General features: G+C 41.0%; 1 protein-coding gene across 1 annotated transcript in view; it reads right to left on the reverse strand.

The window, feature by feature from the left end:
* Nucleotides 1-21,743, reverse strand: part of ALK (ALK receptor tyrosine kinase) — a 582,689-nt gene that overhangs the window by 400,388 nt on the left and 160,558 nt on the right. Inside the window, exons 2-3 of the mRNA XM_035110504.3 lie at nucleotides 18,319-18,438; nucleotides 3,907-4,065 (exon numbers count right to left, since the gene is read on the reverse strand). Coding sequence (XP_034966395.3) covers nucleotides 3,907-4,065; nucleotides 18,319-18,438 — 279 coding nt within the window. The remainder of the gene's footprint in view (nucleotides 1-3,906; nucleotides 4,066-18,318; nucleotides 18,439-21,743) is intronic.

Below are 21,743 nucleotides of genomic sequence, written 5' to 3' on the forward strand. Positions count from 1 at the left end.
TTTCTGATGCAGCAGTCTGTGTGCTATGAAGACAAAGCAGAAATGTTCATTTTCTGAACAGTCTTTACTGCTAAGCAAGGCTGGCGTATCCATGAGGCATGGTGAAGCAACCATCTCGGGCAGCAAAATCCATGGGGCAGCAAGATCCATGGCCTCCAAGAAATGCATTGTCCACTGCTGCCACAGTGACAGCAACAGTTATGGTGTGCTCCTTGGAGGTCAAATCTGCTGCCTCCTCAGCAGCTTGCCCCATAATGCAGCCTCTTGGAGAAGAGTCTCCTCCCACCCTTGTTCTCACTGTAGATCCTTACTCCCCACCACTTGTTCCTGATGCAGACTGTAACTCACCCCTTCTTCTCTGGCGGGGGAGGGACATTTTGTGGTTCACCTCAGATGCCAAAATGTCTTGGGTCAGTCCTGTTGCTAAGGCATCTCAGTAACATAGGAAAGAGTCACTTTCAAAGTCACTTAAAGCACATGCAACACACCATTAAAGTGCATGGCTTCCCCCAAAGATTCATGGGAACTGTAGTTTTCCACTCCCAGAGCTACAATTCAAAGTATGCTTAACGAACTACAGTAGCCATGATTCTTTCAGTATTCCAAGAATGGTCACATCATAGATGTGTATAACCACCCTGTGATCTTTGGCAGAAGGGCGGTATAGAAATTTAATTAATTTAATATTGTTATTCTTAACAATAAGTCATTATTATATTTGTGGTTTTATTTTTGATCCCTTTCCTAATTAGCTTTTGCATAGCTGTTTCACACACTGGCGCGCTGGCGCTTCCTTATTTTAGCATCTCACATATCAGGGGGAATAGACCTGAGAACGACATCTGAAAATATAGTGAGAGCTATGCAAAGCTGGCTCTCAGATATGTGGCTACTGCCTTCAGCATTGTTTCTTTTCTTTGCACTGAATACAATCAATGTTACTCATCTGACTTGAACTATCCAACTTCTATGTACCCTTTTATCTTTCTATCTGGGCATTTCTTATTATATTCTCACTCTAGGAAGCTTGATGTTTCTTTGTTGCTTATTTTCTTGCAAGCCAATGCCTTGATTTATTCTCTCTAGTTACATTAATATATAATATTTTGTTCAGGATTATCGCTTTATTATCATGTGGTGTCTCCCTCATCCTTCTCTGTCAAAAGGACCATAAATTAAAGTCAGCAAGCATTTACAGTCCAATAATTCATTGTCTCTGAATGCTAATATTCTCACTTGCCTAGCTAGGTCCCAGAACATTTTGTCCTGTGACCTTTTCGTCTCAGTACCTCTGTGAGAAGCAAAAAGGAAGCATCCAACTAACAATCTTTTACATTTATTGTAACTTCATCAGATTTGGAGAGCTTCAAACTCTCAAAATACATTTACATCTCAGAGAAAAAGACAATCACTGTTTAGACAAAGTTTTTTTTTTTTCTGCTGCTCATACCAACAATATTTATATTGTACAGTAATGATGTGATTTCACCTTCTTGGGCTCCTTGATCACTGCAGATGGTGACAGCAGTCACGAAATTAAAAGATACCTGCTTCTTGGGAGAAAAGCAATGACAAACCTAGACAGCATCTTAAAAAGCAGAGACATCACCTTGCCGACAAAGGTCCGTATAGTTAAAGCTATGGTTTTCCCAGTAGTGATGTATGGAAGTGAGAGCTGGACCATAAAGAAGGCTGATCGCCGAAGAATTGATGCTTTTGAATTGTGGTGCTGGAGGAGACTCTTGAGAGTCCCATGGACTGCAAGAAGATCAAACCTATCCATTCTTAAGGAAATCAGCCCTGAGTGCTCCCTGGAAGGACAGATCGTGAAGCTGAGGCTCCAATACTTTGGCCACCTCATGAGAAGAGAAGAATCCTTGGAAAAGACCCTGATGCTGGGAAAGATTGAGGGCACTAGGAGAAGGGGACGTCAGAGGACAAGATGGTTGGACAGTGTTCTCGAAGCTACGAACATGAGTTTGACCAAACTGCGGGAGGCAGTGCAAGACAGGAGTGCCTGGCGTGCTATGGTCCATGGGGTCACGAAGAGTCGGACACGACTAAACGACTAAACAACAACAACAAATGATGTGATGGCTCAGGAAATGTCCAAAACATTTGACTAATTAGAAAGTTATCACACTTTCCGCATAGCAAGTTAGTTACAAATGGTTACCCACAGAGATCTGTATATACGGAGAAGGTGCAATAAATCTGGAGAACATTCCTTCTAAATAAAATAAAGTGAACGGATTTGTACTGAATTTATTTAAAGCCAGTAGACATACATATCTGGCTGAAGCCTGAATCCAGAACCAAATCAGGATCCATGCCTCATTCGAGTCAGGATGAGACAGTAGGAGGTGTTATCCTATTCTAGGAATGTCTCCCACCAGGATCTTCAAACAGAAATTGACGGTAGGACAAATTTACTCCTCCTACTCACAATCTACGAATGGAGTTGAAACGGGAGGCAGCTAATTGGAATCACATTTTCAGGAAACAAACAGTAGGGGTTGAAATTACTGTGCCTAATTATTTAAGATAGAAGCAGACCACACACAATACTTCTGTGCCAAACAGCTGTAAGCAAAATGATTTAAAGCTGAATGGAAAATGCTCGCTGAAAGAGCAAATTTTTCAAGTCATCATCTACAGACAGAAAAGGAAACAGCTAGCTGTGAATCACAACACTACAGTTCCCCCGAAGAGGCTCTGTTTCACCTGGAATTCACCTGGAATTTTAATGGTTACTCCCAGCCTACTTATCTGACTCCACAGCCTTCATGCAGCACTCCTAAAAGCAACCCTTTTAGGGCCATTTCCCTTTGGGTGTCATCACAGCATTTTGAAGTTATAACCTGCTAATGAAATGTTAGTGAGAGCAATCTTGAACCCCAGTGTTCTAATTATTTACACCTTAGAGATAGTCATAGCTGCCAAGTTTTCCCTTTTCTCGCGAGGAAGCCTATTCAGCATAAGGGAAAATCCCTTAAAAAAAGGGATACCTTGGCAGCTATGGAGATAGTTCACAAATGTAGTCTCATCACCAAATTCCATCCTCATGATCAAATTTCAACTTGCATGTAATGTGACTATATAAATACTTATTCCACGGTGGATTACAGCAAAATATCAACAAAATACAGAACAGGTCAATACCAACATTTCTTTTAAAAAAACAAAAAAACAAAAACAAATTTTGAACACAGTAGGTGATGCACCACAGTGGTAACATTACTTAACCTCTTCCAAATGCTTGCACAAAATGGTTGACTGAAACTGATACTTAAAGTTTCATCACATATTCGCCTTGTCACTTTCTAACATTTGTTAAGTTTGAATGCCGTTTGCATTAAAGCCCTACAACTGAATTCAGAACACACACTTGCATGGAAATAGCATTGTTACACCATGGCCTGGTGTTGATCCTGAAGACATTTGAATAGAGAGGTTATAGCAAAATCTTAGGGTAGATTTCAGTGTCTATGCTGTTTGTTCGGTGGTTGCCATTATCAAACAATAGCCTGTTTGCTTAACATTTCATCACATATTCGCCTTGTCACTTTCTAACATTTGTTAACAGGAAGTTCTCACATGTGTATCACGGCTTGTTAAGAGATTTTTTAAAAATCTATCCATTAATGTATCAGTTCTGGTTTAGGTTGTACAGGTTGTACAGGTAACACTTCCAGAGACTAATTGACTTAAGATGTTGTTCATAAGATTGCATGTCCTTCTTATTAGTCATGTAAAAATTTTCTTGCAACCTTTCATAGCAAACGTTTTACATCTGCCCCAACACCTGCTGAGAAACAGACCATAAGCTCAAAATAAAATCCTATTCCTCCTGGAGTTATAAGACTTCGACCATCGTGTTCAATGAATACAGATTGTTATTCTCACCTTCTGCTGAATTTTCAGAGTAATCCCTCTCTGGGCCATCCAAAAGATGGAGCCGTGAGAATTCATCTGCACTCACTCGGTGCCAGGATCTGTTATGTCCCTCCTTCATCGGTGGGGAATATTCTAGATCACAGTGCGATTCAAAATTGCAGTCAAAAACTGGAGAAAGTAAAGGGAAAAAAGAAAGAGAACATTCTAAAATAAATAATCCAACTATCTCTGCCAACAGACAACAGATATTTCATTGCCATTATTATAATTATTTTATAATAATAATTATAATTATTTTGCCCATTCCAAATTGGGAAAACAGACCATATCACCATATGTTGAGGATATGTATTTTCTCACTGTGATTCAACTTCAGTCTGTACTGGGAAAGAAAATAGATTTCTACATCTAGGAATAAGATTTAGGAAAAGAAGCACATATGGCTATGCCCGTGCCATCAGAGCTCCTGCTCCAATACAACTATTTCTATTTTTGTTTTATTCCTTGTTGAGATGGGCAGTCCATCTGAAGAAAGAGCGGCACAGAAACAATAAGAGGAGCAAACCAAATTCACTGCCTCATTTCAAACATAGGATGTTGCTCTCCTTACTCCTTTTTCTTCTTTTATTTTTTATTTTTATTTGCAAGAAGCACTAGATGAGGTGTATTTTCCCTTGAAATTGTGATGGTAGTGTGTTTTAGTTCTGCTTAAATCTTTTTCTTTTTTTTGTGACTCGAATTATGTTTGCCCTCAGTCTACAGCTGGCCTAGAAATTTCAGAACTTTGGGGGTAGAAAACTGCTGCTCTTAGGAGATTTTCATTAACATCTATTCTTCTCGTCCCAGGATGAGATTAACCCAAATAATTGAAGTTGACACTAGCCAAACCAGGCAAGACATTTTTTAAACTTCAATTAGATTCTCTATTAAACATCTCATTTCTTTCCAGCCTGCATAGATTTATGATCTTCACCCCATTCTCTTGGAGGCATCATACCTTTTAATCCTAAGGTTAATACCCTCGCCCTTTCTCTGATCTAATTCAGATAATTCACCTGTTTAATGACAAAGTGAAATGAATGAGCCTTTTTACATTTTTCATTCTACTTTCTTTACCATACATGCTACTACTTTTGTGACATTGCTAGCACCTTGTTCACTCTGGGCACCCAGCAATACGGTAGCACACCACCTCTTTTAGCTCTTTTCAAAGCAGGTGGGCTAAAGGTGTGGCAGGAATGTGGGATTCCCACCATGCCTATTCTGAACCTCCATGTATTTATCAGCTTCATGCGCGTGCAGCCCTGTTATGTGTACAACCTGCATAAGTTCTCGCCACATAAATGGAGAAAACTGGGTTCTTCAGTGCTTAAAGTGAGCCTGTGCATGTAATAAATTATACTGTATATGCATAGTGTCTGTGCACACAGAACTGATAGACATCTAGAAGTCACAACTGAGGAAAGTAGATACAATCCTGAATGCGCGCGCGCGCGCGCACACACACACACACACACACACACACACATTCAGTCTACACAGTTTCTAACAGTGTGGGCTGGGTTTTCCTTAATACCAGAACTACTTCTTATGCCCTAAGCTATGGTGTCATGCTCACATTTGACTGTCTCCTTAGTCTGTGATATGTAGGAACCAGCATGTGGACAGTTCTCAGGATCCCTTCCAACTCTATGATTCTAGGAACTGGGAGGAGGCATAGCTGCCAAGTTTTCCCTTTTCTCGCGAGGAAGCCTATTCAGCATAAGGGAAAATCCCTTTAAAAAAGGGATAACTTGGCAGCTATGGGAGGAGGTGAAGCTAAGCAGGTAAATGAGCCCAACAAATACGTGAGTCAGCGGCTAGGCTAATAAGATTGAAAGGAGATGAACAGAGAGGCAATGAAGTATGGAAAGAAAGGGGCAGTGTTAGGGAATACCCTTGGGGGACGGGGCAGGGCCCCAGATCTTTTGTTCCAGGCCACAGATCTCCTGCCCTTCCCCTGACTCCCCTGGCTTTTTTTTTTATTTGTCTATAGGCTAGCCAGTCACAAAACATAGTGTTGGTGAGACTGCAGCCACCCACCATATTACTGTAATTTGTATTTTACCTTTAAAATACACATAAGCAGCAGTCCTTTTCAACAGATTTTGGGCTGAGGGGCAACTGTTTCCCAAGCTGGCTGCCACATAAAAGGCCCTCCTCTAGATCAGGCATAGGCAAACTCGGCCCTCCAGATGTTTTAGGACTACAACTCCCACCATCCCTAGCTAACAGGACCAGTGGTCAGGGATGATGGGAGTTGTAGTCCCAAAACATCTGGAGGGCCGAGTTTGCCTATGCCTGCTCTAGATTGTTGCAAGACTTCAGCAGACTGCGACACGACCAGGAGGGCCTCATGGAAATATCATAGTAAGCGGACAGGTTCATAAAAGGGAATAGTGTTTGTTCAGGGACCATCCATTCCACTCTTACCAACCACCTACTAAACCTGTTTAAATAGCAGTTGTGGGGGGGGCACTAGCTCCCCGCCGCCGCCGCCATCAAGGCCATGCCACAGGGGAAGAAGAGGTTCAAACTTATTCCGCACCCAATGAAAATTGCCTACCCTGAACATGCATATGTTATTCACCCCAGCAGAGAAGCCTCAATTGGCTTCTTATAAAAATAACAGGCGCTTAAGTTGTACTTGGTATCCATAAAATTGATGTTTCTAGGCAGGCTGCAGTAAGACAGGCTTTAATTTGGTCATGTTAGTCTTTCTCGACAGTGCTTTCAATTAATGTTCAGGTTTATACTGGAAAATCAAAAGAAGAATGACAAAATCACTACTGCCTAATGTCTGGTACATAGTATCTCATTATTCTCATAAGAGTAATACTCCATATTCCTGGTCTGGTCTATCCTCAATACATGGAACTTTGAAAAGGATTTCAAACAGGACACATTTTCCCTTGAGAGGCACTGTATTTACTTTCTGTCGCTTAAAGTTACTCTCTTAATTAAAAGCTCAAATGAAGCTAAGATTAGGCACCCAATTCAGCCTAAGTGCACATTATACATACTGTCTATAACCTCATTTGTAAGCTGCCCATTATTTTGTTCCTACCAGTTTTTAGTTTGCTGTCACAAAAATGTACTGTAGAAAACATATGATTTCTTTTAGCACTTGTGAGTGGTGAGTTGTTCATAACTAGAATTACTATTTATACAAGTTGAGGAACATTTCTAATGCAACACCACACCAACGTCCTGTTTCAGCGTATACCAAAACTTGCTATTTAGCTTGGGTGTGGCTTGAGATGCATTCAGCCTTTTGAAACTGTTCGTGTTTAAATAAAAGCTACCTTTTCCTCCATGCTGGGGAAAAAAATATGTAAGGGAAAGTAATTAAATTTAATAGAAAAACCAGGAGAGTTTTCCTTTTCATGCCACCTCTAAAAGACATGACTAGACATGGAATTTTAGGAAGTAGTTACAGTGCATACTCAGTAGCTTTGTGCAGTGAGATTTCCAAAAGATTTATATCTGTATATGTTTATGCAGCAGCTGTATGAAATCCACAGATCGTAAAGCCTTGGGAGGAATTGCTACGGTCCGGTGAATCACAAATCCAGATTTTCTATTTACACTAAAACTGAAGGCTTTCCTTTTCAAGTCTTTTGACAAAGACACCAAAAGTTTAGGGAACTAAAAAAAGCAACAATTTATCACAAACTGCCTACCAGCACAATTCATCAGAAATCATTTTTTTGGTCTTCATTAGAGTTGTTCTTCAGAAATGAATATATCTCTATATCAAACTGAGGCTGCAATCTTTAGTATACGTTTAAGGCGCAAACCTTGTTTGTTTGGTTGTTTGATTAATTAAATTTGTGTACCACTCTTCATCTGAGATCACAGGGCGGTTCAGAGCATAGAAATACATAATGAGAACACAAAATGCATTAACGAAACAAAAAGCACCCACCCACCCCAAAACTCAAAAACAAAAAATGTTGCGGTCTGTGGGATTTACTAAACATGTTCAGGACTCCACTGTCATGATTAGTATTGTGCAGGGGAGAGAAAAGGCGAATTTCTTAAAAGAGAAATGGGTGCATAGCACAGAATGAGAAGCGACAGGCACAAAGCTCAAATCATCTAGTCCAGTGGTTCCTAATTATTGGTCTGCAGATCCCAGGGGGTCTGCATAACCCACCCAGGGTACATACCCATCAAATGTCCGGGGCATCCTGTTTGGGGGGCCCGTACTCTCACACAAGATTGCAGCACCCAAAAAACATACATTTTGGGGAACTCTTGCACAAGTCATGTGACATGTTGGAAGGCAAGGTAGCACCATTCACATAACAAAAACTACCACAGAGATATCACTATTTTCAAAAGTAGGGGTCCATGGTTTGACTTTTGAAAAACCAGGGGTCTACAGTACTTAGCTAATTAGGAACCACTGATCTAATCCTTCTGACCTAATCAAATGCCAAGATCTGACACTTTAGTTCTGAGGTGTTTTGAATGGACAGGCCTCTGAGCATACTGGTGTGCCCATGTTCTGGCATGCTGCTTGGTCAGCATGTCTAGACTCCAAGTATCAGGCTGTGATTTCATTTCATTTGCATTTTTATTGGCTGTTCTGGGGTATGAAGAGTTTGCTGGGAAACCACAAGCATGTGACCCATGATCAACCTCATGCTCCCATTCCAGGGGAATTCATATACTCCCTTTCAATATATAGCCCATGTTCACTACTGCAAGGAGCAAAGCTGGGCCTATAATTCACACTGGCCTGGGCAACTGCAATCCACAAATACTTGCATAAGTACAAGCAGTATGGATAATCCTGAGACATTTTTACTACAGTAAGTCCTGCTGAATAAATATTCAAGGATATGCATTAGGGAGGAGACAGTGTTTAAATTGCTTTCTTGGGAGAAGTACTGTTTGGTGAGCCCTGGGGACCTCTATTAACACTGGCTAACCTCTATATACTTAATTTATAATGCCCATAAGCTTTTAATTCATGACAGGGAAGTGACATATTGATTTTTCAGTTACTAATTTCAAAAGCAAAGCCAGTTCGAAAGCTTCCCTGTCTGCCTTTTGACAATACCTCTCCCACCTCCCTAAGAAGGTGCATGAAGCTGGTATCAGAGGTGCATGCTGCTCCCTGACTCTTCCCATTCTGGTAATTGAATGTATCTTCAGAGACCTAGAATGGGAAGGCAGGGATCCACACACTTGGGAAGGGTGATCCAACTTCTAGCATTGATTTCAGTGGGGGATAATTGATATGTTTGCTCTTGGGGGTCAAGGAGTTATCCTGGGGTGGGAGCTGCATGGGAAAGCTGAATACTTGCAGCAAGGAATTCATTTTTTTTTTAAAACATAATTTTTATTGATTTTACAAATTACAAAAGATGGTACATACATATACACCTTTTCCACCTTCTTCCCACCCCCCTCCATGGGTCCTCCCCTGCCACAGAAGTATCCCACGCAGGTGAACAGTCAGAAGTGGTCCATTTTATGATTGGGTTTCTGTCCTCCTCCCCCTCCCCTGCCCCCGAAGCCCCCCCCCCTGCCACCAGGGAGCTCCAGTGAACCAGGGCAGTACGCAGGAGTTCATCCATCCAACCATCTATTGTCATACCAAAAAAAAAAGAAAATACAAAAAGAGAAAAAGAGAAAAAAGAGAAGAAAAAAAAAGACAAAAAGGAAAAAAGACAAAAAAAAATTCATCATAATTGTTAAATTCATAATTGTTAAACCATATTTTGTGGGCTTCCCCACCCTCCCCCCTTCCCCGGTTTTCCTCCCTTATTTATCATCTTCAACAGTTTCATAGTTCATATTTTATAACATACACCTTTATATCTTGTACCACTTTTAAACTAACTATTATCATTTTCGCCTATTGTCCAATCACTGAGAAATCAAACTCCCATTTTTTCTTCCCGTGCCTAATTTTTACCCCTCTATAGGCCTCCATATTTTCACCTTTTTCCAGAATCAATTCACTTTTTAAACCTATAATTATTCCCAAACTAACCTTACACCCCCCCCGAGTACTGGCTCCACCCCACCAATCCAGCAAGTTCCATAGTCAGCAGTCCAGTTATAGTCCTATTAACCCATCCTTACAATCACAACTTCACTTTCCCTTCACCCCACCCCCTGTTTACAGTCTTTTGCCATCCAGGCCTCCATATCAGACCCCTGAGCTTCTTCTCTTCTCTGCTTAATTTTTCCTTCTTCCCTGTGGTCATTCTGGAGTTCCAGTAAGTCCAATCGTGCCCCCCTCGAAGGGGAGGCACTCCATCCAACTTTTTGTAGAGTAAAATCATCATTTTTTTCGTGATGGGCTTCATTTTGTGTTAAGTCATCACAGTCCTCATCATTGTCATTCTCACATTCGTCTTCTTCAGTTTCAAAAGCTTCATCTTCTAAGAAATCATATTCTGCCATCATCATCTGGAATTGTTGCTGTAACACTTGCCGTTGTGTCTCCTCTTGACATAGTTCTATTCTTGCTTCCCACATTAAGGTCAAAACAGTCCGCTGAAACTCAGGCGGGTACCTTTTTGTTGACATAGTTCAGTCCTGTCAAGGTCAAAACTTGTCACATGGGGTGGAATATAATCGCAGTCTATTTTCTCGACTCCATTTTAACAAGCTGGCTGCATTCTTAAAAATAAAGTTCGAACTCACATTTCAAAAGTATATAAACCAAAAAAGAATTTCCAAAAAGTCCAGAGATAAAGATAGAAATAGAATTTAACTATAAATCCTGATCAACTCACTGGATTGTCTGGGCTGCCGGCTCCCGAGGAACAGAAAGGTCTTTCTTAGTCTTAACTTCTTTCTGCAGGGCAATCACAACCACAGTCTCTCTCCCCTTTTACCCTGCATTTAGGGGAGATTCTCTTTGATGCCTTTGAGGAATCCTTTTAAGTTGAAATCTTCTGTTTACGGCTTCGGGTTTCTGTTTACTGTCTCTTATGTTACCGTAGGGGGGGGTGGCTTCCTCTTTTCCCCTCTCTCCCAGGTCCAAATTGTTGCCTTAATTTACATTCCAAAGAATCCAAATTACTCACAGTCTATTCATTTGCTGAATGTTCTTTGAAGAATTGGCCACCTCCACTTCCCAGACTCGCAGCTTCGCACTCTCAGAGCAGCAATGTCAGCCTGTCCGCCGCGGTTCACCTCCTCGCTCTCGGGGGCTTAAACAAAGCCGATCCGGGGAGGAGAGAGCCCGCTTTTGGCGCCGCCAGGCAAAATCTGTCCCCAAAAAGCTCGATTTGGGGCTTTTAAGGAGGTTTCGCTTCGCTGGAACGATTCCCTCCACCTCTGAAGCGCCGAGGTCCGCTCCGCTGTGCGGACCCCCGTCTGAGCAAGATGGCGTGGTCAACCGGAAGCCCTTGCAGCAAGGAATTCAGAGATGCATCTGAAGATTTACTAGGAATGGAGATGGGGCAATCTCTTCCCAGTCCCTTTCAGGTAGAGGGGCTAAAACCAGAAGTTTTCACAAATGACTATTTAGGATTTAAATTTAATTGAAATTCCTGCATTGTAGGGGGTTGGACTAGATGACTCTTGGGGTCTCTTCCAACTGTATGTACAGTTCTGTGATTCCGTGTCTTTGCTTTTCATTGAGACATTGCTAAACTAGTCCAAATAAACTAGTCCTGTGGCCTGGTGCATCTTCGGCCAGGGCTTTTTTTCACCCTAGAATCACATTTTAATCGAGATCAGTTTAATTCTTAAACTTTCTGCTCCAGGGTCCATTTGAGAAGGCTAAAAATTACTTAGGTTCACTGGTCACAAAGTGGTAGTGCAAGGGCAAAGTCAGTAAAAAATAAAATAACTGTAATGAACTGAAATGAAATGGTGGCAGATGAAAGTGGAGATTAGAATAATCAGCTGCCAATTACTGACATCATTTTCTATGGATATCTAATCTTTATTTTAAAATGGCTAAATTATTTGCCACAATATTTTTTTTGTGGCAGGAAGTTCCAGAGTTCAGCTGCAATGGAAGATGCTCAATAGCTTTTGTGGAGGAAAACAGCCTTGAAGTCTAAAGAGAAGCTCAGCCTTTAAAAAACTTGCACTCAATCTTTTGGGTGTTAACTGAAAATTCGAAGGTCTGGGTTGTCTGAGCACATGAGATGAACACATCTGAAATCCTGGAAAACTGCTGTCAGTCAGTGCTGGCTTTGATGGACCAATGCCCTAATTTGATATAAGGCAGTTTGCTGGTGTGTGTTACTTTTGCATGGGTTCGCAGTGAGTCCACTCCATCCTGTTCCTTCCTTAACATGTAGTTTTCTTTTTAAATCCACATGAAAATTCAGTTATTTGCATATTTCCTCTCAAAATATGCTTCTCTAAACACATTGCTTCTAAATATACCTTTTTTAAAAAATGCACGTTGATACCTTCCCTTTAGCTGAGAACTATGTCAGAAGGTTTGAGAAGTACAAAAGCTGGCAGATAACGAAGTTCAAATCTGCACATTAGTCTGTGATATGTAGATCAATTCAGTTCCTATAGGAATTCAAAAATATTGAGTCGCTCAACCATTCCTACATGTACTAGAGTGGATATTGGCTATAGGCCTAAAAGAGCAAGAAAGGGATTACTGCTTCTGTTTGCCTCAGTGAGTGTAGGAGGGCATGAGAATACAGCCACTGAGTCAGCTAAGCCAGGCACTATCTCTCTGATGAACCTTTTTTAAAAAAAGGATAAACTTTTAAGGATGAGGATAAACTATGATATTCTCATGTGTTCCTTCTTAGGCTCTTTGAAGGAAGGATAGGATATAAGATGTTGTGAAATTGTGTCCTCCCTAAAAGAGGGCACGTGTTGCAGTGAGACCTGGAGACCGATCTCCTGTGTTGTGGGTGGGTAAGATTGGTCAGCCACAACACCCGATTGGTAGGTCCCTCCATGTTGGGTTCAATCTGGCCAATGGGGCACAGTCCAAACAGATCGAGGGACCTATAGATACCCATGCACATGACTCAGAGCTTCCTCTTTCGGCGCACTTCTATATGAAGCCGCTGGGAGAGATCATCAGGGGGTTTGGGCTGGGTGTTCATCAGTATGCGGATGACACCCAACTCTATCTCTCTTTTCTATCAGAACCAGTGAAGGCGGTGAAGGTCCTGTGTGAGTGCCTGGAGGCGGTTGGAGGATGGATGGCGGCTAACAGATTGAGGTTGAATCCTGACAAGACAGAAGTACTGTTTTGGGGGGACAGGGGGCGGGCGGGTGTGGGGGACTCCCTGGTCCTGAATGGGGTAACTGTACCCCTGAAGGACCAGGTGCTGGGAGTCATTTTGGACTCACAGCTGTCCATGGAGCCACAGGTTAACCCGCGTCATGCATGCAAAGTTAATCCCAGTTGCAGAACAGAAAGAAACAAATTTCACAGAAAGAAACAAATTTCACAATCTTCTCAAAAGGTTTCTCAGTACTGGGCATTGGTCCACATGCAGATACCTGAACTTGGATCACATATATGGAATGGTCAATTTGTCTTAGCTGTACTAAGCACTGGCATAGCGTTGCATCATTTATCATTTTAGGAATAATTTTACAGCAGAGTGGATTAATAATTACCTCAGCTGAGCCAAGAAGTAAAAGACAAGGCTGGGTGCTGAGCATCATGTAAGCCTCAAGTTAGAGTACTATCAGCAATGGAAACTGGAGATGCAACACTAAGTCAATACGGAGAGCATGTTTAAGAAGCACTTGGCTTCAAGATCTCAAGCACTTGCCAATATGAGCGGGAGTAAGTGCAACAGCCCAGTGAGAAAATCATTCTAAGAACTGGGAAGCTGGCCTTAAGGCAGCCAACTGAAATTAATTGAGTGCCTTTAATGACCTCAATGGAATTTGGATTGGGCTTTGAAAGAAGGGGTAGGCAATAGTGGAGAAACTTACTGACTATATGTTGCTTTGCCTTGAGTAAAACAAAGTGCATCTGTTATGAGCTTGGGGAATGGCGCAGTTTGGTCAGTCCAGATGATGCCATCACATCTCAAGTCCTAAGTATACTTACAGCAGAGCTTTCCCAGCTTTTCATGTTGGTGACACACCTTTTAGACATGCATCATTTTGCGACACAGTAATTCAGTTTTACTAGCAAACTGGAGGTTAAACTAACCCCTTTCCAGCCCCGAGAGTGTTTGTGCGACACACTTACAAATGGTCGTGACACACAGTTTGGAAAGCTCTGGCTTACAGGCAAGTTATGTGCCTAGCCCTATATTGCTACTGGCAGTGCTTTTCTTCTAGAAAAAAAAGGTGCCAGTACTCACCATGAAGTTGTTACAGTAAGTGCCACACTTTTGAACAGTGCTTTTCTTCTGGGGGAAAAAGGTGTGCTGCAGTACCCCCAGAAAAAAAAAAACTGGCTGCTGGGCTGGCGGGGGGGGGGGGGGGCTACACTTCTGAAATGGTAAAAAAAAATTCCCCTCTCTTCCTGAAACCTCCCCTCAAAAGCTCTGACCAATGCCATAAGGCTCCTGTTCCAGACTGGTTTGGGAGGAGTGTTTTTTAACTTCATGGCACACAGACCCTTGAACATAAACTTGTCCTCAAGTTTTGTTTTTTCTTTCCTCCTAATCCGTTTTCTTTTTGTGTCATGTATTTTTATTCTTTCTTGTCTATGTAAGCCAGAGAGGAAGATACTTTTTTCAGCTTTCTGTAAACTGCTCTGGGTGGGTGGAGGGGGGGAGAGAATAAAAATTATTTAAATAAATAAAATTAAAGCAATCCTCCCTTTATGTTTCTATAGCATCTTAGGGGCTCAAACAGGCTGGTTCCCTCAACCCTCTATCCTTGCCTTCGAAATTCTCAATGTTTGATGGCTCAATCATTCTCACCATTCAGATGCTGGAACTTATAGCTCTTTCCTGCTCCTTCTTCCTTTTAACTTCTAAACTAATATGCTTCTGTAGAGCTACATATGCTACTGCATATACATATACCACTACTTTAACTTTTGCACAGCCCTATTTCACTTCCAAACTGATAGACAATGGGTTGTTGAAGTCTGGCATTAGAAAGAAGGTGATGCTGAATAAAGAAGCTCTGTTCTGACTGACACGGCCAGTAATCAACATCAGTTCTTCACCCATTAATGAAAATAGGTGGTATTAACAATAAACAATGAGGAGTGCTTAAACACCTGTTACTTTATCATTCCTGCTGTGGTTTCAAAGAAGCTGATGACTTTCTCCTGTGACTATAATATGCAGTTTTAGATATGGAGTCAAGACTTAAGCATTCAACATTTCCCTTTGTGTGTGTGTGTGTGTGTGTGTGTGTGTGTGTGTTGCAGGGGAGGGGGAATACTATAAAAATAATTTATTTCAGCTTTCAATCAAAGGCATCAATCAATTAACATAACAAGGAAAAAATAATTAAGAAAACTAATATTTCCTCACTTCAGCAGTGCCAGTCCCTTAATTAGAAGGGTCCCATCAGACTATTAGGCAAACAAAGTTTTAATAGAAGTTTTTATTAACACACACTTGTAATTTTAATCAGGCAACAAGGCTGTGAACTGTTAGGAAATAATTTATTTGTTCCTTATATGGGAGTGGAGAGATCTTTAGAAAAAGAGGCCTGCGAGGTTTGAAAGGCCTTAAACAAATTGTTTGGTCGCACTTTAGCTCAGTTTTAAAATCTGCAAAATGGCAGTGTATGTGCATTAATGGGGCTATATTCCACGCTAATAGAAGAAATGGAGTTATGTTAGGGTCTTATTTAAACTTCTAAACCAAATGTTTTCTGCTGGATGAAATGATTAATGTATTAGAAGACACAAGAAGAAAAATCTGTTAGCCTAAGACGAAACTAGAGGGTTCTCATTGTTCAGGTGGATACAAAAGCGGGGAGCAGATATTCTCTGCCATTTGAACAAATGTGTACTGTACAACATAAAAGGCTAAGACATAAATTTAGAGAAATATGTGATGCCTTCACACACGTAGGTCAAACTTTTTCCTCAAGCAGATAATTAGAGGCTTGGGGTGAGTAAATCTTATTAGCCTTTTTCCACCTCATCCGTTCCCACAAGAAGCTGGCGATAGATTCATCCTCCTTCATCTTCCAAAAGGAATGCTGAATATAGCCTTTCCGGATGCCACAAGGACTGCAAGAATGCCTATGCAGGACCCATATTACTCTGGAAGAAACCATTATAATAAAGTCCATACTGACTCCATAGTAAAGTCAGACGCCAAACATCAGTTAAAAGAATGCGCCAGTGACTCACGTGTGCCCTTTTGCAGTTGGCTACCAGACTGGTGTTTTCAACAAACCAGTGATGGCAAGTTCTGCAATAATTACATCATCATAATATCATTTGGAGTGTCTGCAATTTCTCCTGCTTTCTCCATTACAATTATGTCAGTGCAGGAACCAAGGTTGCTGCCTTGTACAGAGTCAGGCAACTGGTCCATCTGCTCTGTGTTGTCTGCACTGACTGGGATTTCAGGCAGGGGTCTCTCCCAGTTCCACCAGGAGTTGCCAGGGATTGAACCTAAGACCTTCTACATGCAAAGCAGATGCTCAGCCACTGAGCTATGGCCCTTCCTTTAAACACAGACAAGTGGTACCCAACCCACAAACAGACCTAGCCATTTGAATAGGCTGTTCATGAGGGTTCCTGTCCTAACACAAGATATATTTGTTGTTTGTTTGTTTTATTATTGATTTAAAATGCTTTTACACCACCCTTTGTCACACCACCCTTTGCAAACATCTTAAGGTAGTTTCCAACATTCGGTATTTTAGTTATTTTTCTATGAATATACTGTAATGCCTTTGATATGGTACTTTGAGAGTCTCCTACCCTAAGGATCTTACAGTCTAATAAAAGACATTAAAAAAGTAACAAAGTAGTAGCTAGGGACTAAGAGGTTGTTCTCTCTCTCTCTCTATATATATATATTTATCCCACCTTTCCATCTAACAACAAGCTTCCAAAATGTGTATCAACAAAAAAATAATGCATAATAAGATTCTTTTTAAGGCAGTGAAGACTAATGAAAATTCTGAAGGGAACAATTATGTGAAATGTCCATTTCCAATAGTGCCATATGGGAAGCCAGGAAACTTCACAGAACAGTGAGTCAGAAAGACATTGGTCTGGAACACATCATTCCCACTGCTGATTGCTGGTAGCCCAAATGTCCTATCAGAATCAGTCTAATGGCACAATTCAGATTCACAATTCAGTGACAAAAGCAGAAAACCACTGTGTTGGTTTATACTTTGGCCATGTCATGTTTTTCCACACTATAATTCCTGGGGATCTTGCCATGGCTTAATTTGATACAAACTGTCCCCATCCCCCACCCCACCCCACCCCACCCCCAAATTTTTTTATACCTGGTATTCCTTCTACAATGTGCTAATATTGCATTGCAGTAGTCATTCTCCCAAGAAGAAACTGCAGTGAAATTAAATCACCGTATAAATCAGCAAAGGGGGAACCTGTGACCCTCCAGATGCTGTTGGACTCCCAACTCCCAGCCAGCATGATGAGTGGTCAGGTACAGTGGGACTTGTAGACCAGCAAAATATAAAAGGCCATAAATTGTCCATCCTGATCTAAAGCAAAACAAGGAAGGGTGTATTCCGTAGCACAGCAGATCAGAGTGTGTGTTTTGCTAACATTACCCCTTTTCTCTATGCATACAAATTCAGGTTGGGCGCTGATGGATGACAGTACTGCATATGATGATACGGTTAATCCTCTCACAATGGTGCTCCCATTTTTGGAACTGGTTTGGGGTTATGGAAGAAATGGTACAAAACGACTCACCATGGAACTGTAGAGTTAGAAGGTACATCTAGTTCAACCCCCTGCAATGCAGGAACAACATATGACCAATTTCACCCATATAAACCCCCCTGTGCCTAAAGAACTGCAACCGAACCCCTGCTCATTTATCTATTTGCCAGCTGAAAGCAGTAGCGCTCAGAGTAAGGCATTTTGTGGGATATCTTTTTGAAAGATGATTTCCAGGTAGAATCACTACTTGTCTTTTGCTGGATGGTTAAGACTCTTCTATTTGTCAAGGCATTTTTAACACTCTACTTCGGTCACTAACTCATTTGAAGCAAAATAAAAAAATCCCTTCCAGTAGCACCTTAGAGACCAACTAAGTTGGTATGAGCTTTCGTGTGCATGCAACACTTCTTCAGATATCTGAACACTGGTTGTTGTTTTTAAAGGAATATCTGAACACTGTTAACAGAACACTGGATGATCACCTGAAATCATTTATGATGTGGCATTATTTTAGGAAATACAATCTTTGAAAACTTATCTAGGTGGTCATTTTATTTTGACATCGGATCATTTCCAAATTACTGGGAATGTAAGATGGATGTACTTACAGTGCCGCCCTCTGGGAACAAAGGAAGGGTAGGAATCTCTCATGACCCAGGACAAATTCCAAGCAGTAAAATCCAAAGAACGTGGAGGAATATTTGTTGGAGATTCTGGAATGTTGACACCTACCAATAAAAGAAAGAGATTGTGATGCAAAAAAACTGATATATTAATATATATTAAATCAAGAACGAATAGATTAAAAAACAGTTTCTGTCCAACAGCTATAACCATCTTAAATGTTGTAACTAAATAATATGATCCTGGGGAGTTGTGATGGGTATATGTGTGTGTGTGTGGCTGTAATTGTGTTTTTGCTTAGTTTTTTTATGGGATGGCATTCAATTACATTGTACTATGTACAATGACAATAAAGTATCTATATATCAACTCTCTATATCTCTATCAGAATAGCACATGCGAACCAGAAAAAAAACAACATTCTGTTTAGTACATCTATTTAAAATTATCCTTGCAAGTGAGCATGAATAGCCATTAACCAACATTACCCAATAGTAGCATTTCAGAGAAACTGATATGCAACCGTGAGCTACACATTCAGTGCTGCACGCAAGACCAAATTACTGCTGATCACCTGTGGGGAGAGGGGTGAGCAGTGCTGTCAAAACTGACAGCAATGCCCCAACTGTTTAGTGGTGCACATAAAAGCAAAGACACCCCAGGCACACTGGGCAGTAGTTGCCAGCTTCCTCCCATACGAAACCTTCCCAGAAGTGAATTGGGGGGGAAGTCATGCTTGTTGGAACAGAACAATTACAATTGTTTGAAACCTGTCAGCTTTGTAAATACAAGTTTAATTAGCAGCACAAACTTTTCACCAATCTTGAATGTGAAATGGAAACCATATCTAACCAGAGAAAATGCCAACCTATGATTCTGTACTCGCAATTGTTATTGTGGGTTAAAACTAGAGCTGAGTCAAAGTGAAGTGTGCATGTTTTTCATGATGACTTTCATCCATGCCTATGGTGTTGAGAAATTGTTTTCAAAATTCTTTAGTTCGTTGCTCTCATCACCACATCCTAGGGAAGGGTTTGCTGTAAGGGCTTTATTCTCAGTCCTGCTATGAAGGCTATCATCATAGAACAGACACGCAATCCAAGTGTATGGCTCTCAATATGATAAAGGCTGAAACATACATGAATGCTAACGTCCAGGCACCTGTTCATGGTAGGAAAGAAAGACACAGCAATCAATACAAGTCACAGAACACACACATCTGCACAGATGTTTAGTGGCAAATATAATTCCCACTGTTAACCACTGACTTGAACTAATAGATAAAATACTGGAAGCCCAGATTTGCAAAATATAATTGCCAGAGTATGAAATAATATTCCTCCGTTCCATCGAAGTAATAATATATCGTCGGACTGTAAAGTTAAAAGTAATATTTACTTTTTTTCTTTCCATAGGGAAGGAAAACTAACTTCAGCACAGAACTGCAGGCAATATTATCTGGCTGAAGTAGCAGATTCTTGGCATGAGGTCTGACATGAGGCATTTCTCACTTGCTACTTTATTTTTAGCCTCTGGAGAGTTGGCTCATAGAGCAGGTACCTTCACACCCTGCTGAATTTCAGTGTCACAAATTAGAATGTTCAGTATAAGCCTTTGGGGATTATCTTGTCCCAATGACCCCACATCAGCTACGATGGTATATTTTCATCTCTATCCACTCCAAACACCTGCCAAGCCAGCATGATTCTGAAAGTGTGAGATTAGCACTTCTGCTGCTCTGATCAGGGAAGCAGGTAAACTCAACAAAAACAGGGGCACAGAATGCAGGCCATGTCATGGAGGCCTTTAACTCTTAGCTCCTACATTTTAATAACTTGTGTTTGACAGCTTAGTTTTTTTTTCTTTTCATGTGTAAGTAGGAAATTGAAACTGGTAGAAAACCAGCCTGATTGCAACAGAAGGCTACTCCTCACATTCTCACATAACTCCTATTGGCTCATGAGGAAAAATGCAGCAGTTTGACATCAGAAAAATTCAATTTAAAATTGTATTTTGGTCTTTCACTTCTAGTCTCTTGTGTCTCCTGCTAAGTGTTATCATTAGGCCAACTAGACAGCCACCTAGAACAGACCTCAGAGGGGCACAGCACTGGCCTTTGAGGGGCATAGTTTCATATAGATTAGTTTTTGTTATATCTTATAAATTTCTGATAATGTGGTTGTGAGTTTACGGGCTGGGTTAGGCTGCATGATGTCTGAGCCCCCTCTAATTCCTTGACCCAGCAAAGGTTGAAATCTAATGTTAAAACCTTATCCTACTGTTCAAGTAGCCAAGCAAGGGCCATAATGGCCCCTAAGCATGAAGAAGAAGAAAGTGCAGAAGTCGTTTGTAACTAGGAATGGAAACTGTCACAGCAAATAACAAACTTCATGAAGATTATGTGACAATATTACTCCCAGATATTCCAGGACTTCATTGCAATAGTCCCACAAGACTGAAATAAAATGCCTCTGAGTGCTCCCAAAATAGTCCAATGGGGGAAAAAAAATTCTGGATATTCTGCTGTTGGAAAAAAAGCTTCCCCTTTTCCCCCTTGTTGTGTATCCTCTGGAGATGCAGGATTCAAAGTCGAAATATACCAAGGAACTTTAACTCGAGGTTGGAATATGCAACTAACCTTTCTGGCTCCCTGGTTTAAGGTGCTTTATCACTTTTTTTCTGCAGCCATACTAACCTTTTAAATAAATTACAACAGGAGGCTGATGGCTCAAATTTTAGTAGCCAGGAGTTTGGCAGGGCACATTGATTAAACCATGAAGAGAAGGCATGCTGAACCTCTCCAAGCGTCTTCATTTAAATTCTGCTTTAATAACTATGGCCATTTTTGACATTCCTGCCTAAAGGACAACTTAGAACCAAATACTGCTCTCAGATACTCAGAGACTAGTACTAGTGCTCTGGACTTGAGAGAAACCTTTCATTGGTATGCTTATATGATGCGACATATAAGCAAGGGATGTCTAAACAACAAGAGGTGTGTAATTCAGGATTGCCTGCAGAATTATGTATGTCCTTTAGCTGTTACGCCACCATCCAACTACAGCTCCTTTTCTCCTCCCCCTCATCACAGCCCACTTCATTTGTCCCCTTCCAAATGAACTACAATGCCAGAGTGGCTAAATTGAGTATGAAAAAGTCACTGCTTTGTTTTTTCAGAGTTCTTCATGCTAAGAAATGGGAGGTCCTTGTAACCTCTCTAGTCAGTTTTGGGCACTGGGCCAGGTCGAGGAGCTTTGACAAGTCCCAACCCCTGCTGCTGACCACAAGACAATTAATAATTCAGCCCAGAGTTTCCCAAACTTTCTGAATGAAGGCAATTTTCACTCTTCTGGCTCAAAGGGTTTAGTGTAAAGAGTAAAAGAAACCTACCCATGTTTCTGGGAGAGGT

Source organism: Zootoca vivipara, chromosome 3 (genome assembly GCF_965207765.1).
Source record: "Zootoca vivipara chromosome 3, rZooViv2.hap1.1, whole genome shotgun sequence".
Lineage (NCBI taxonomy): Eukaryota > Metazoa > Chordata > Lepidosauria > Squamata > Lacertidae > Zootoca > Zootoca vivipara.